The 13,497-nt window shown below is 40.0% G+C and overlaps 1 protein-coding gene across 2 annotated transcripts; it reads right to left on the bottom strand.

The window, feature by feature from the left end:
* Positions 1 to 4,306: 4,306 nt before the first annotated feature.
* Positions 4,307 to 5,691, bottom strand: LOC138142870 (small ribosomal subunit protein eS24-like). 2 transcript variants are annotated; one of them, XM_069063936.1, is made up of 2 exons: positions 5,457 to 5,606; positions 4,307 to 5,037 (listed from the first exon to the last, which is right to left on the bottom strand). In XM_069063936.1, exons 1-2 carry the CDS (start codon positions 5,569 to 5,571, stop codon positions 4,556 to 4,558), a joined length of 597 nt encoding a protein of 198 aa, XP_068920037.1. In that variant the 5' UTR covers positions 5,572 to 5,606; the 3' UTR covers positions 4,307 to 4,555. The 2 variants fall into 2 exon arrangements, 1 of the variants encoding a protein (XP_068920037.1); XR_011163553.1 differs by lacking the exon at positions 5,457 to 5,606 and adding an exon at positions 5,627 to 5,691 and having other exon boundaries at positions 4,904 to 5,037.
* Positions 5,692 to 13,497: the final 7,806 nt, after the last annotated feature.

The raw sequence follows: 13,497 nt of genomic DNA, 5'->3' as shown, positions 1-13,497 counted from the left end.
CCTAAATGAAACCCCAAAATGAAAATTCCCAGGAATATCATAGCCAAAATCCAAAATTTTCATATTAAAAAAATACTACTAGCAGCCAGAAAGAAAGAATTCAAGTACCAATAAGCCAAAGTCATAATCATACATGATTTAGCTAGCAATCACCATTCTAAAGTAGTAAAGAGTTTGGAATATGATATTCCAAGACAAAAGACAGAGGACTACAGCAAAGCATAACTTAATCAACAAAACTAAGTACAGTCAGTTTTGCTATAATGTGACATATGTATTCCTAAAAATCACCTCTTCATGCAAAATTGCATAATAAAAACCATAAGACTTATAGGGGAAAATATGTTTATGGACACAATACTTAAAAACCTTGTCAGTGATTTTGTTGAGTCATTTCAAACATGTCCAACTTGTGACTCCATTTGAGGTTTTCTTGGCAGAGATACTGGAGTAATTTGCCATTTCCTTCTGCAGCTCATTCTACAGATGAGGAAATTGAGGCAAACAGGTTTAAGCGACTTGTCTAGGGTCACACAGCTAACAAATATTTGAGGGGAATTTTGAACTCAAGTCTTCCTGATTTCAGGTCTGCCATTCTATCCACTGCACCACCTAGATGTTGTAGGAGATAAGAACTTGATTGGAAACTACCAAGATAGGAACTTGATAAAAATGGTAGCACAGTTTAATACATGCTAAATAGTTAAGAGATACAAAAATGCTACAGTAAAAAGTGGCATGCCCCATAGCCTTGGGGTGCTGCTCAAATTGTACACATGACCAGGGGGCCCAGCCATGGCTTGCAGAACATGGGGGGGGGGGGTGATGTTCATCAGTGTACACAAGCCCTCTCTGTCCACAGCTCCTACTGTACCAGAAGATATATAATAAATACGATGCTTTACCTAAAAAAAAGACCTGAAGTCTACTTGTGGAAGTGGACACTAGAAGTGATATTACATATGGGTTAGTGTGAAGTAATGGAGTTTTCTGCATTTCGTTGTTCCCCACAGACAAAATCATGCATGAGCAAATTCAAAATACAAGTAATGTTCAAATTGTTCTCTAATATAGCAATTGTGTCAGAACAAATTCACCTTTTCAAAACAAGTGTTATAGTAGAACTGACTATAAAATTCTACAGGAGGAAAAATCCCATCATCAGGGGGTCATAGAGTGAATCAAATTAGGTAAAGCCTGGTAATGTTCTGTTATGGTTTAATGATCTTAAGAAAAAAAAGTAGAAGTGGGCTGGGAAGAAGGGAAAGGAAGGTTAGGGGAAATTATCTCACATAATTAGGGTTTACAGGCAGACAATACAAACAAGGAAGAGGAGATGTGGGGGAATAGCTGACGCTTGAACCTTTCTCTCATCTGAACTTGTCAAAGGAGGGAAAAATAGGCACATACACATACATGTCAGGCACAGAAATAAATTTCACTCAACAGAGAGAGGAGGGGGAAATTAGAGGGAGAGTAGATTAAGGGAAAGAAAAGAAACTCTAAAAAGAAAGGAAGGAAGAAAAACTCTAAAAGTATAAAAATATATATAGTTATTTCTGAGGTGGCAAAAAATGGAAATCTGAGAGGGGTAGCCATAAATTTGGGAATGGCTAAATAAGTTATGATATATAAATGTCATGGAATAATTAATGTGCTGCAAGAAATGTTGAAGGGGAGAATACTTTCAAAGAAACTTGAGAAGACTTTTATGAACTAGTGCAGAACAAAGTAAACAGATCCAGGAGAACCATTTATATAATGATTACAAAATGGTAAAGACAAATAACTTTGAAAGAATTAGAAACTTTCACCAGCATAAGTACCAACCATGATTCCAGAGGACTAATAATTAAACAAACTACCCACTTCCTGATAGGTGAAGGACTGAGAGTGATGAATTTTATACACACACATACATACATATATGTGTGTATGTGTGTGTGTATAGATAGAAAGGAAATGGCCAAAAATGGAAATCTGTTTTGCTTGACTATTCATATTTGTAAGAGAGGTTTTATTTTTCTTTTCTTCTCAATGGAGGAGAAGGTGTGAGAGAGAAGGTGGATTTTTGGTACTTGAAAAAAAATAAAATTTTAAAAAAATATTCATGAGAGGGATGATTGATAGGCATTCCAACATGAGTGGGGACAAGATCAAGAGTACATACACAGGTGGCTAGGTGGCACAGTGAATAGAGCACTGGCCCTGGAGTCAGGAGGACCTGAGTTCAAATCCAGCCTCCAACACTTAACACAAAAAACTAGCCATGTGACCTTGGGCAAGTCACTTAACCCTAATCGCCCTGCCTTCTGTCCAAAAAGCAAAAAAAAAAAATACATACAGGTGTAAAGTTAGCCTTAGCAAGGGAGGAGTTGGAGACAAGAGGGAAGGAAGGAAAAATGAATTCAGAGAAGAGAGATTTACAGGCACAGAGAAAGAACATTGAGATATTCACACCAGATGATCCTGATCTTCTTAGTAAAGACTGAGATAAATATCTTGAGAGGGAGAGGAGTAGAAATGAAGTTGAGAGATAAGGTGAGAAGTTTTGAAATATTTGTTATGGTATATAGGACAGGATGCTAATAAGAGTTGAAGGAATGGAGTCATGTTAGTGTTCATTCATTTCATTTGTGTCCAACTCTCTGTGACCCCATTTGAGGCATACCCAGTAAAGATACTGGAGTAGTTTGCCATTTCTTTCTCCAGTTCATTTTACAAATGAGGAACTGAGGCAAACAAGGTTAAGTGACTTGTCCAGGGTCATGCAACTAATAAATTTGAATTTGAATTCAAGAAGATGAGTCTTCCTGACTCCAGACATGACATTCTATCCACTGTCCACCTCGATTCCCAATGGAGCCATGGTGTTCCTTTTGTGCATAGGAAGGCATAACCACTGTGCTGTGCCACATTGAGGTACCGGTTGAAGTCAGAATTTGTAGTGACCTTAGTCAGTGTGGTTTTGTGATCTTTAATAATTATCAGCTACCCATAAACAAGAATGGAGAAGCTGGATTATTGACGTTGCTTGGGAGTTATTGCTGTTGCTATTTGTCCTTCATTTTCAAAGAGGACCAATGACATCACCAGGTGATGTCTTGACTCACTTGCAAATTGGATTTAAGTGAGGCTGAGTTGTGCAAAGTCATCAGCCTTACTCTCTCGTTCTGAGTCATCTAAGGCCAAAGGCAAGACAAAAGTCAAGATGACTGGCGATGGTCCAGGATGCAGTAGATGACCTTGATGTCTTTGATTCCTGACCAAACTCTAAGCCCTCCACAGTGCCTTCTTTAGCCCACCTTCATGGCTGGTGGAACAAATTGTTCTCATCTACCTATTCCATGGGAGGAAGTCTTCATATAACTCAACTGATTTGAGGCTAATCAATCTGGTTTAGCCTGTCTGCCAGGATGGTTTACTGAGGTGTGGCTGCTGTGCATAGTACAGCTTCTGGGAGTCACAGGTGAGAGCTGAGTGCCAGGTAGACACCAAAACTGGGTGAACAACCCTGAAAAGGGATCTGAAAGCACTCATAGCAGAAGTTATAGTCTTTGAAAACCCCATACACCCCTGCTTATGGGTAAGAATTTTTTTTTATTTAGAGATAAGAATTAACAGGTCAAGGTAGCAAAGATATATGAGTTTTTACTCCCCAACCCTCACCTTCATGGTGAATAAGAAACAAAGGTTGAAAAAAAAGGTGAAGAATACCTCAGAGTTACTCTCTCAAACAAAAGCTAATGACCTATTTAGAGAGCAGGTTTCATCATAGACAATCTAATGAGCTTATGTCACTCCATATCCCAAAGATAGACATGAACTAATCATCTCACTGTGGAGGTATCCTAAATCCAAACTGGCAATTTTCAAAGAAGACACACTGATTTACATAATGAGACCATGTGGAACAAAATCTTATCACTGCCATTAGGGACATTGCCTGATTCCTATACTACTGTATCTTAATTATGAAACACATGGGATTTAAGTCTGATATACAGGTCCTTTTCTGCTATAACCGAGACAAGTTTAGTGAAGGCCTCATTCCATCTCTAGTCCTTTTATACCACTTACCATTGGCTCTTCCGGAGGAAATCAAGCCTGCAACATTCACCTTGGAGATGGCATCTGTGAAGTCCCCATCATAGTAACCGTCTATTTAGAACCTTGGGACTTATGTGTTCTGATGTTTCTGCTTACTTGGTAGTTCCCTGCTATAACAGCAAGCACCCTAGCATACCCAGGATGGCTGCTAGTACAGGTTCTTTGATCTGCTTTTCTAAAGGAAAGCAACTCAAAAAGGGTTAACAATCTTACTTTAATCAAACATATATATAATTTACTTAGTTCAGGGGGAAAAGTCAGCACCCTGAACTTCAGATAAAATACAAACAGAAATTATTATTTTTTTAAGTTTAACATAGTTTATTCATGGTTGGGTGAAAAATTATCTTCATGGATAAACATAATCTATAGTGCCTTTTATTCCTTTCTTTTTCCAGCACCGACATTTGCCTTTGACTTTCTTCCTTCTGTTCTTGCATTCCTTTCACTGCTTTCTTGATGTCTTTTTCTTCTCATACAGGCCATGCCTTGCAAGTCTGTTCTTTGGTTCATTTTTCTTTGCATAGTCAAAGGAATCATAAATCATGCCAAAGCCTGTTGTTTTGCCACCACCAAAATGGGTTCTGAATCCAAAGACAAAAATTACTTCTGGAGTTGCCTTGTACATCTTGGCTAGTTTTGCTTGAATTTCACTCTTAGGCACTGTGGCTTTTCCAGGATGAAGGACATCTCTAATCATCTGTTTGCGCTGAAGAAGTCTGTTTGTCATGAACTTCCTGGTTCTGATGGTTACAGTGTCATTCGCTCTTAGAGCACAGTTCCCGGCTAGTTTCAACATCGGAGCAGACAAGAGGCCTCCAGGAGACAGGCTGAGAGAAGAGTCGAGAGCCGAGCTGAAGGATGGCACAGATGCGAGACAGATGGCGTCTAGACCCCAGTTAGACTCACCATGGTGGCGGCCAGCTCCTTGAGCAGCAGGAAAGGGAAAGGCACAAACAGAAATTATAAACAGACAAAAAATATAGACAGAGAAAATAACACAATTCAACAGACCAACAGAGAGGGCTTCTAGCTGTCTGTCCATTACATACATACATAATTACTAGAGAGAGAAACACCAACATCTGGGTTTTCAAAGCCAGAGGGCTCACCGGCTACCCAGAGTCTCATCTGGTTAAATCACACAACTTTTCCCATAAGTGAACCCCAAAGCAAAACCTCACCTCAGAGTATACATATACCTTTCTTCAGAGTCAGAGGACATCACAACCTTTGTGACTTACTGCCTATTTACAAAGTAACAAGCCTCCCCCCAATCAAGCCCCTCCTGTTGGCTTCTACTTGAAGCCTATTAAGGGACAGGGAAGATCTTCAAATTCCCTTACCATTACACCTGCTTCTATAACTAGCAAATCTCAGTCTTCTACTTCCCTGATCTCTGTCATTCATTATCACAACCTTCCAAGGTGAAAATTCTTCTCCCATGCTTTGACCCGTCATGATCTCATTTCCCTCCACCTTAGTCTTTCATCTTTTGAGTCCAGATCCTGCTTACCTGTTTCATTGTGCTATCTGTCTAGACCTACAGCTCTATTATTAACAAACTTTGTATGTGTGTCTGTAGGTGTGGGTGTGTGCATCTGTGTCTATGTCTATGTGGTACGTACACATACACATATACACAGGTATAAACTTTAATAATTTGTTATCAACAGTCTGTTGTATTTAAATTTTATCTTCAATCTCTTCCTCTTATATTCCTTCTGCCTCCTGATACTAACTGAAATCTAGATTTCTTTTTTTAATATGTTCTTTATTATAGTGAATTTTATCATCACCAAAAACAAACATTTCAATATACAAATAAAAACAAGAAAGAAGATTGCATAAAAAACTGTGAACTTCTGACACATGTAATTTATCTTAGAGAAATTGTATATGCATGTATAATTTAATAAGGTAGTAATACAATTCCTTTGTAGCCCTTGTGCATTTTTAAAATTGCTTCATTCTTTCTTTTTGCATATCTGTCTCTACATACTATCTTCTTCCTTCTTCCCATAGAAACTCTACCCCTATAGAACGGATATGTATAGTTTGACAAAATAAATGAACACATTGGTCATGTCTGAGAACTCATTTCTTTTTTTTTCTTTTTGCTTTTTTGGAGGCGGGGGGTGGGGGGGAAGGTAGGGCAATTGGGGTTAAATGATTTGCCCAAGGTCACATGTCTAGTTTTGTATTAAATGGCTGAGGTTGGATTTGAACCCAGATCCTCCTGACTCCAGGGCCAGTGCTCTATTCACTGCGCCACCTAGCCACCCTGAGAACTCATTTCTTATTCTGCTTTTTTAGTCTGATGGTCTTCAAAAGGGGGCCAGGATCTTATTCCAAGGAGAGCCTGGTAAAATGGCTCTTGTCCCACCCTTGTTGTTATAGTCAATACTGGGGTTTGTCTCCAACACAACTGCACCTACCCTTATTTCCCCACATTTGCTCACTTAGGTCCCTCCTGTTGAACAAACTTTCAATCTATTCTCTTCTGGGCATCTCAGGTACTCGTAGTAATAGTTGCATAAGTGCCATGTGGAAAATTCTGTCCTCCCTTCCTGCCTCCCATATCACTTCCCAGCTGAAGCACCCTTGAAGGGTGGACTCTGTGCTCCAGGCCAGTGAGAAGTCAGTATGAGACCTAAAGCCCCCTTTCCATTTGAAATGGGACAAAGACAGGATTAGCCAGCATGGAAAGATTATGATTTGCATCACAGTTATCATTGTGTAAAGAAGGGGATTCTCCTGTACAAACTCAATTGATATAGTTACACTTGATAAGGTTTTAATGTGTAAACAAGATGTATCTATTCTCTGCCCCATTTATGAGATGTGAACTTCTTTGATCAAGTCAAGAAAAGAAGCAAAATTTCTTAGAAAACAATTAGCTATGCCTTTGGGGACTTTAAATCGCTAAGCCATGAAGGAATCAAGGCAGTGAAACATTAGGAATACTTCACAGAAGAGACCCTAGCAAAGGGAAAAGGAAATCTCTCTCCTACATTTGCTGTGGCTTGCAACAGTGATTTTCCCAGATAGAGATACTCTTATAGCAGTTTAAGAAAATTTAAGAGTTTGGAGGCAGTTATGGAAGAGACCCCTTCATTAGAGTACACACACACACACACACACACAGAGTATTTTCAATCGAAGAGTGGGAGGATGGAGATTTCTCTACTCACCTCTATCCATCAGCCATAGCATCTTTCAGGGAGCAGCTTTTCCCAAGAGGAAACACCACACCCATCAGGGAGTAAAGAGAGTGGAACTAGGTAACAATTTGAAGAAGCAAGACCTCTAATAGCAAAGGAGCAAGTCAGCTATGGACTCAAGAGAAAACTAGCCCTAGAATCATTATCATAATGATAGCTAGCATCAATATAGCATTTGCTACTTGCCTGGCACTGTGCTAAGCACTGGACAAATATTACCTCATTTGATCTTCACAACAACCCTGGGAGGTAGGTGCTATCATTATTCCTATTTCACAAATCAGGCAACTGAGGTAAGTAGAGGTTGTGACTTGCCCAGGGTCACATATCCAGTAAGTGTCTAAGTCTGGATTGGAACTCAGATCTTACCAGGCTCAAGGTCTGGTGCTGTACCCACTATGGTACCTAGATGTCTCTATTAATAATACCACCTCCCAGGGTTGTTATGAGGATAAAAGGGCATATTATTTATAAAGCATTTATCACAGAGCTTGGCACACAGTAGTTGTTGTTCAGTCATGTCTGACTCTTCGTGACCCCATGAACTATACTGTTCATGGGGTTTTCTTGGCAAAGATAATTGGTTTGCCATTTCCTTTTCTGGTAGTTTAAGAAAAACAAGTGAAGTGACTTGCCGAGGGTCACAAAGTTAGTGAGTGTCTGAGGCCCAGTCTGAACTTAGGTCTTGCTTGCTCCAGGTCCAGTGCTTTATCCATTGAGCCATCTAGCTGCCCCATGGCACACAGTAGATGCCAAATAAATGCTAGCTATCATTATTATTATTATCATATCATTATTCTCATAATTTCAATATAGAAATGCAGAGAGAACAGGTCCAAAGAATCTGGCTGAGCAGTCAACCTAACAGAGACAGGCAGGGAGCAGCATGAGGATACTGTTGTTGTTTGTCTAATTGTTTTTGGTGTCTGACTCTTCATGGACCCATTTGAGGTTTTCTTGGCAAAGATACTGGAGAGGTTTGCTATTTCCCTCTCCTGCTCATTTTACAAATAAGGAAACCGAGGCAAACAGGATTAAGTGACTTGCCCAGGGTCACACAGCTAGTAAGGGTCTGAGACCAGTTTTGGACTCAGGAAGATGAGTCTCCAGGCCTGGTACTCTATCCTTTGTGTCACCTAGCTGCCCCAGAGGAGACTACAAAAAAAGAAAGCATATCAGGACCCTGAAATGCCATAGGCACGCATTGCCTTGACCATGCCCTTATTACCTGTGTGCCTCACTACTAGGTTGTTCTCAGTTTCTGCTAACTCTTCCAACTGACATTGGGTTTATTTGTGGGGGAGTAAGCCTCAGGTTTATGAAATGAATGCTTTGTAGCTACAGTTCTTAATATTCCAACTTAATAAATACCTTTGCTTTGAGCTAATTGTGTCTATTGTCTGACCATGAACAGCAAGTACATCGGTGAGGGCTTGTAAGCTAGAGTTTTATGAATGTGTGTACACAGAACATCCTAGAACTGTAGCTATTTAACCCCTGGGAGCCAAACTTTCAACATATGAGTGTTAAATGAGGAAGATGGTCCTAGGGGAGTTGCTGCTACCGCTTCAATGGGCAGAAGTGAAGAAAATAGAACCCATGCCCCTTTCGTCTCCAGTGCCTTGCCCAATACTTCATAATCTTTGGCGCTGCTTTCTAGGTTCTATCTGGCAGTGCCCACCTGACTCAACAGAAATTGGTAACAGTCATACATTTTAATAAGTCTTTAAAGGCTCCTTGTTATGTTTTGGACACATGCCTTAGATCAGAAGGACAGAATGCCTCTTGATTGGTTTTTGCTTGTTTGATGGGCAAGTCACTTCACTTGTTTTTCTTAATCTATGGGAAAAGGAAATGGCAAACCAATTATCTTTGCCAAGAAAACCCCATGAACAGTATGGTTCATGGGGTCATGAAGAGTCAGACATGACTAAAGAAAGATGTCCCTCAAATCTTGTCACCTTTTCTTCTAAGAGGGAGACCAGTCTATATGTGAAGTCTATGTGACATTTCCCTACAGGATATACTCACTACTTGCACTTAAAAGTTGGATCCTGGGCGGAGCCAAAATAGCAGAGTAAAAGCAGGAACTTGCTTGAGCTTGTCCCCCAATCACCTCAAATACCTGTAAAAAAAAAATGACTCTAAACAAATTTTAGAGCTACAAAACCCACAAAATAACAGAGAGAAACACATTTCCAGCTGAAGCCTGGCAGGACAACAGGAAGGGTCTATTGCATTGGGCTGGGAGCGGGGCACAGTCCTGTGAGGGACATACCAACATAGATTGCAATAGAGCAGACCTCAGGGGACTGAATCATTGGCAGCTGTGGCAGTTTCCAGATTTCTCAACCCACAAATGCCAAAGACAAAGCAAAATTTCTGTGGAGAAACTCTGTTGGACCTGGGTGAGAGAAGAGTGCCATCTGGCCCCAGCCCCTGGGGTGGTAGAGGTGGCTGTGGGGGCAGTAACAGGAGCTGCTTCTGGAGCTCCAGGCCCACAGATGGCAGGGGATCAAGTGACTGATCAGAAGGCAATTGCAGGAATCTCTTTACTGGTCCTGAGACAGATTTGCTCTTGCTTTGCCCTGCTTGGATTTGGGCTGCAGCCTTGGGTGGTGGTCCTGGGGTGTGAAGAAGTGCTGGCATGGCAGAGCTTGTGGCTGCCGTGGAGAAGTAGTCCTCCTCACAGTTCTGAAGCAGGTGCCTAGAAGTAGCTCTGACAACAGCTATGCAAAATCCCAGAAATTTGGGACAGAATACTCTACTCTGGAAGCAGAGTCCCACCTGGGCAAAGAACTCAACAGTCAAGTAATTGACTGGGAAAATGAGCAAACAGAGGAAAAAACATCACACTATAGAATCTTTCTTTGGTGACAAAGAAGACTAAAACATAAAACCAGAAGAAAACAATGGAAGTAAAAACTCCTGCATCAAAAGCCTCTAAGAAAAATATAAATTGGCCTCAGGCCATAAAAGAGCTCAAAAAGGATTTTGAAAAACAAGTAAGAGAAGTAGAGGAAAAATTGGGAAGAGAAATGAGAGTGATGGAAGAAAACAATGAAAAACGAGTCAACAGTTTGCTTAAGGAGACCCAAAAAAATACTGAAGAAAATAACACCTTAAAAAATAAACTAACTCAAATGGCAAAAGAGGTCCAAAAAGTCAATGAGGAGAAGAATGCTTTAAAAATAAAATTGGACAAATGGAAAAGGAGATCCAAAAGCTCACTGAAGAAAATAATTCCTTCAAAATTAGAATAGAGCAAATGGAAGCTAATGACTTATGAGAAACCAAGATATTATAAAACAGATCCAAAAGAATGAAAAAATAGAAGACAATGTGAAATATCTCATCAGAAAAACCACTGACCTGGAAAATAGATCCAATTAAAAATTATTTGGCTACCTAAAAGCCATGATCAGAAAAAGAATCTACATATCATCTTTCAAGAAATTATCAAGGAAAACTGCCCAGATATTCTAGAATCAGAGGGCAAAATAGAAATTGAAAGAATCCACCAATCACCTCTTGAAAAAGATCCCAAAAAGTTGGATCCCCCAGGAGGTGATGACCCCAGATTAAAGGTATCCTGTGGGTCCACACTCCTAAAATTTTAGCTCACGAGCCTTCACTAATGTTTTTATCTTCAATAGTCAGCCAGAAGACATACTTAGTTTAAAACAAAGGTATTTCTTGAGTTGACATGGTAAAAACAGTAGAGATACAAAACATTTCTCTCATTATTCCTGGACTGCACTCACCCACAAATAAATACAGAATCAGCAGGAAAAGTAGGCACACACATTTCAGACAGCTGAAGCAGAGTCTGCATTGGAAGCTGAGGACAAACTAGGCCAGGGGTGGGCAACCTGCAGCCTTGAGGTCACATGTGACCTAGTCCTCAAGTGTGGCCCTTTGACCGAATCCAAACCTCATTTCGTTATCCATTCATTGGGGTTTGTTCTGTGAAGCTTGGATTTGGTCAAAGGGCTGTACTTGATGACCTAGAAGGACACATGTGGCCTTGAGGTTGCAGGTTTCCCACTCTTGAACTAGACACTAAGGAAAGGAAGCTTTAGGACTCTATAAGAAGCCAGGTAGAGTAGGGGAACTTCTTGAGTATCTCATAAAGGTGAGAAAAGCACCTTTAATAACCAGTATCTGTGAATTATCCCTTTACCATATGCGCTCCCTAAGCTTGAGCCACACATCCCCGGGGATATGTATGTACTGGGAACAGAATGGATCACAGACTTCAGGAGAGATGTTTTGTGCCAACTCTTCTTACCTTAATAAATAAGCCTTTCTAAAAAACTACTTAGGTCTGGCAGGCTAAGTGATATTAATGATAATCATTGTGAAAAGCCTACTAGTGGAGGCCTGTAAGCTAGTTTACATTAGAAGGCTGTCCCCACAACCTCAAAGCTACACCTAAAGCTCTAATGGGAAGTACAGGTATCCAAACTCTGGGGGGCCCAGCTTACAAATACAATTGTCAGGACAGAGGCATGGAGCACGTGGTACATTTGTATCTTGAAATGTTCATTTGTTGATGATTATTAAATTCACAGTATTTTAAAAGGCGTGTATGGGGGGGGGGGAGGAAAGAGAGAAGACACAGAAGCAATTAATGTCCAAAGCAAAAGTTTATTGTCTCTGTTAACTGTTCAGCTGCTTTCCTGAATCTTTTTTGTTTATAAATAAGCTATTCAATGTTTCTTATCCTTTAGACTGGACTGCTGCTTTTTAATTATTTTTATAAATTAATATGTTTTCCTGGCTTCTAATTATTTCTGCCACTCTAAAATTCATTTTGAGGTATTATTTTAAGTTATTTGGGGAAGAAGGGAATTTGGGAAAACCAAGTAATTTCTTGCCTTATTCTGCCATCTTCCCACAGTTCCCTCCACATCCTTTTTCGATATACTCAGAATCTTAAAGGGGCCCACTCTTGACAAGGTACAAATGTAACTAGTTAAAAATTAAATGGAGATTACACTTACATCTCATTGCATCTGTACATTGTATCTTCCCTTATTCTAAAAATCTGCCAAATCTGAAAATGGGACTCTCTTACACATAGATTCTGCAGTAGTCACTTGACTGCAGCAAAAATATAAACACTGCACCCTCAGTACAAATCACTACAAAACTATTAACTCAAATATCATAGCTAGGAATTCCAAGCAGGATGAATTTTATAGTGATGTGCAATGAGTATGCAATGTTTGTTCCAAAGTTATTGGTGAGGTTTATAGTCATTTCCTAAAATTTTGTTCAAAAAACAGAACCAAAAAAACCTTTTCAATCTTTTATCACCTCTTAACTTATAATCACACCCTACATTCTTTTCCTTTTCTCAATTAACACTTACCTGATTTGTCAATTTGTCTGAGTCAGAGAACCTCAGTTTGAATCCCAGCTTTATTTATCTTTGAGACCTCCAGTCTTAACATCTCTGGTTTCAGTTTCCACAAAGTCTGCTGAACATTGATGATGTCATGGCCACTGTCTACCTATGGGTATACACAAGGAAGGACACTGACCCTCCACTTCACTGTAGATTTTGGTTTATGACAACAGGACTCTAAGGATGATATCCCAGGATCAGGCGAGGGAAGAGGGTTTTGCCATACAGAAGAGGCAGGCAGATGATCACAAGACTCTGGGCAGGGCTTATAGCAGTCTTCAGATAGATGAAGAGAGGAAATATGTCTTTCTAAATGTCAGGACCCTAAGGTAAAACTCTGGTTATCCTGCCCTAGTTATGACTCTGTTTGAAAGTCTTTCTAGCTCTCTGTCACTGATTAAGATCAGCTAGGCATCTTTTTATCTTGGGCCCTTTTATCTTGGGTATACCCAACATTCTTTGATTGTAAATTAGTAAACTGGTATTCTAATTTATAAGTCAGTCTACAGTTAGTTGTATGAGCTGACAACATAGAGTTTTTAAATCAACAAAGCTGAGGATCAAAACCTAGACCTAAAATGAGCAGCTGGTTGGCTCAGTGGATAGAGCACTGGCCCTGGAGTCAGGAAGACCTGAGTTCAAATCTGCCTTCAGATACTTACTAGCTTCGAGACCCTGGGCAAATCACTTAACCTCAATTGCTTCCAAACAACAGCAAAACCCTGGACCTATGAAAACTTCATCAAGGCA

This window comes from Petaurus breviceps, unplaced genomic scaffold (genome assembly GCF_028583685.1).
Source record: "Petaurus breviceps papuanus isolate PSGF00001 unplaced genomic scaffold, PetGlider_PUasm1.0 90617, whole genome shotgun sequence".
Classification (NCBI taxonomy): domain Eukaryota; kingdom Metazoa; phylum Chordata; class Mammalia; order Diprotodontia; family Petauridae; genus Petaurus; species Petaurus breviceps.
This window is presented reverse-complemented; position numbering and strand designations above follow the sequence as displayed.

What these genes read in the sequence shown, in the direction of transcription:
- LOC138142870 (XM_069063936.1), bottom strand. Translation starts at nt 5,571, where the DNA reads ATGACGGGTCAAAGCATGGGAGAAGAATTTTCACCTTGGAAGGTTGTG. An exon ending in TTATAGAAGCAGGTGTAATG is followed by an intron (nt 5,038 to 5,456) that starts GTAAGGGAATTT and finishes CTGCTGCTCAAG; the next exon opens with GAGCTGGCCGCCACCATGGT.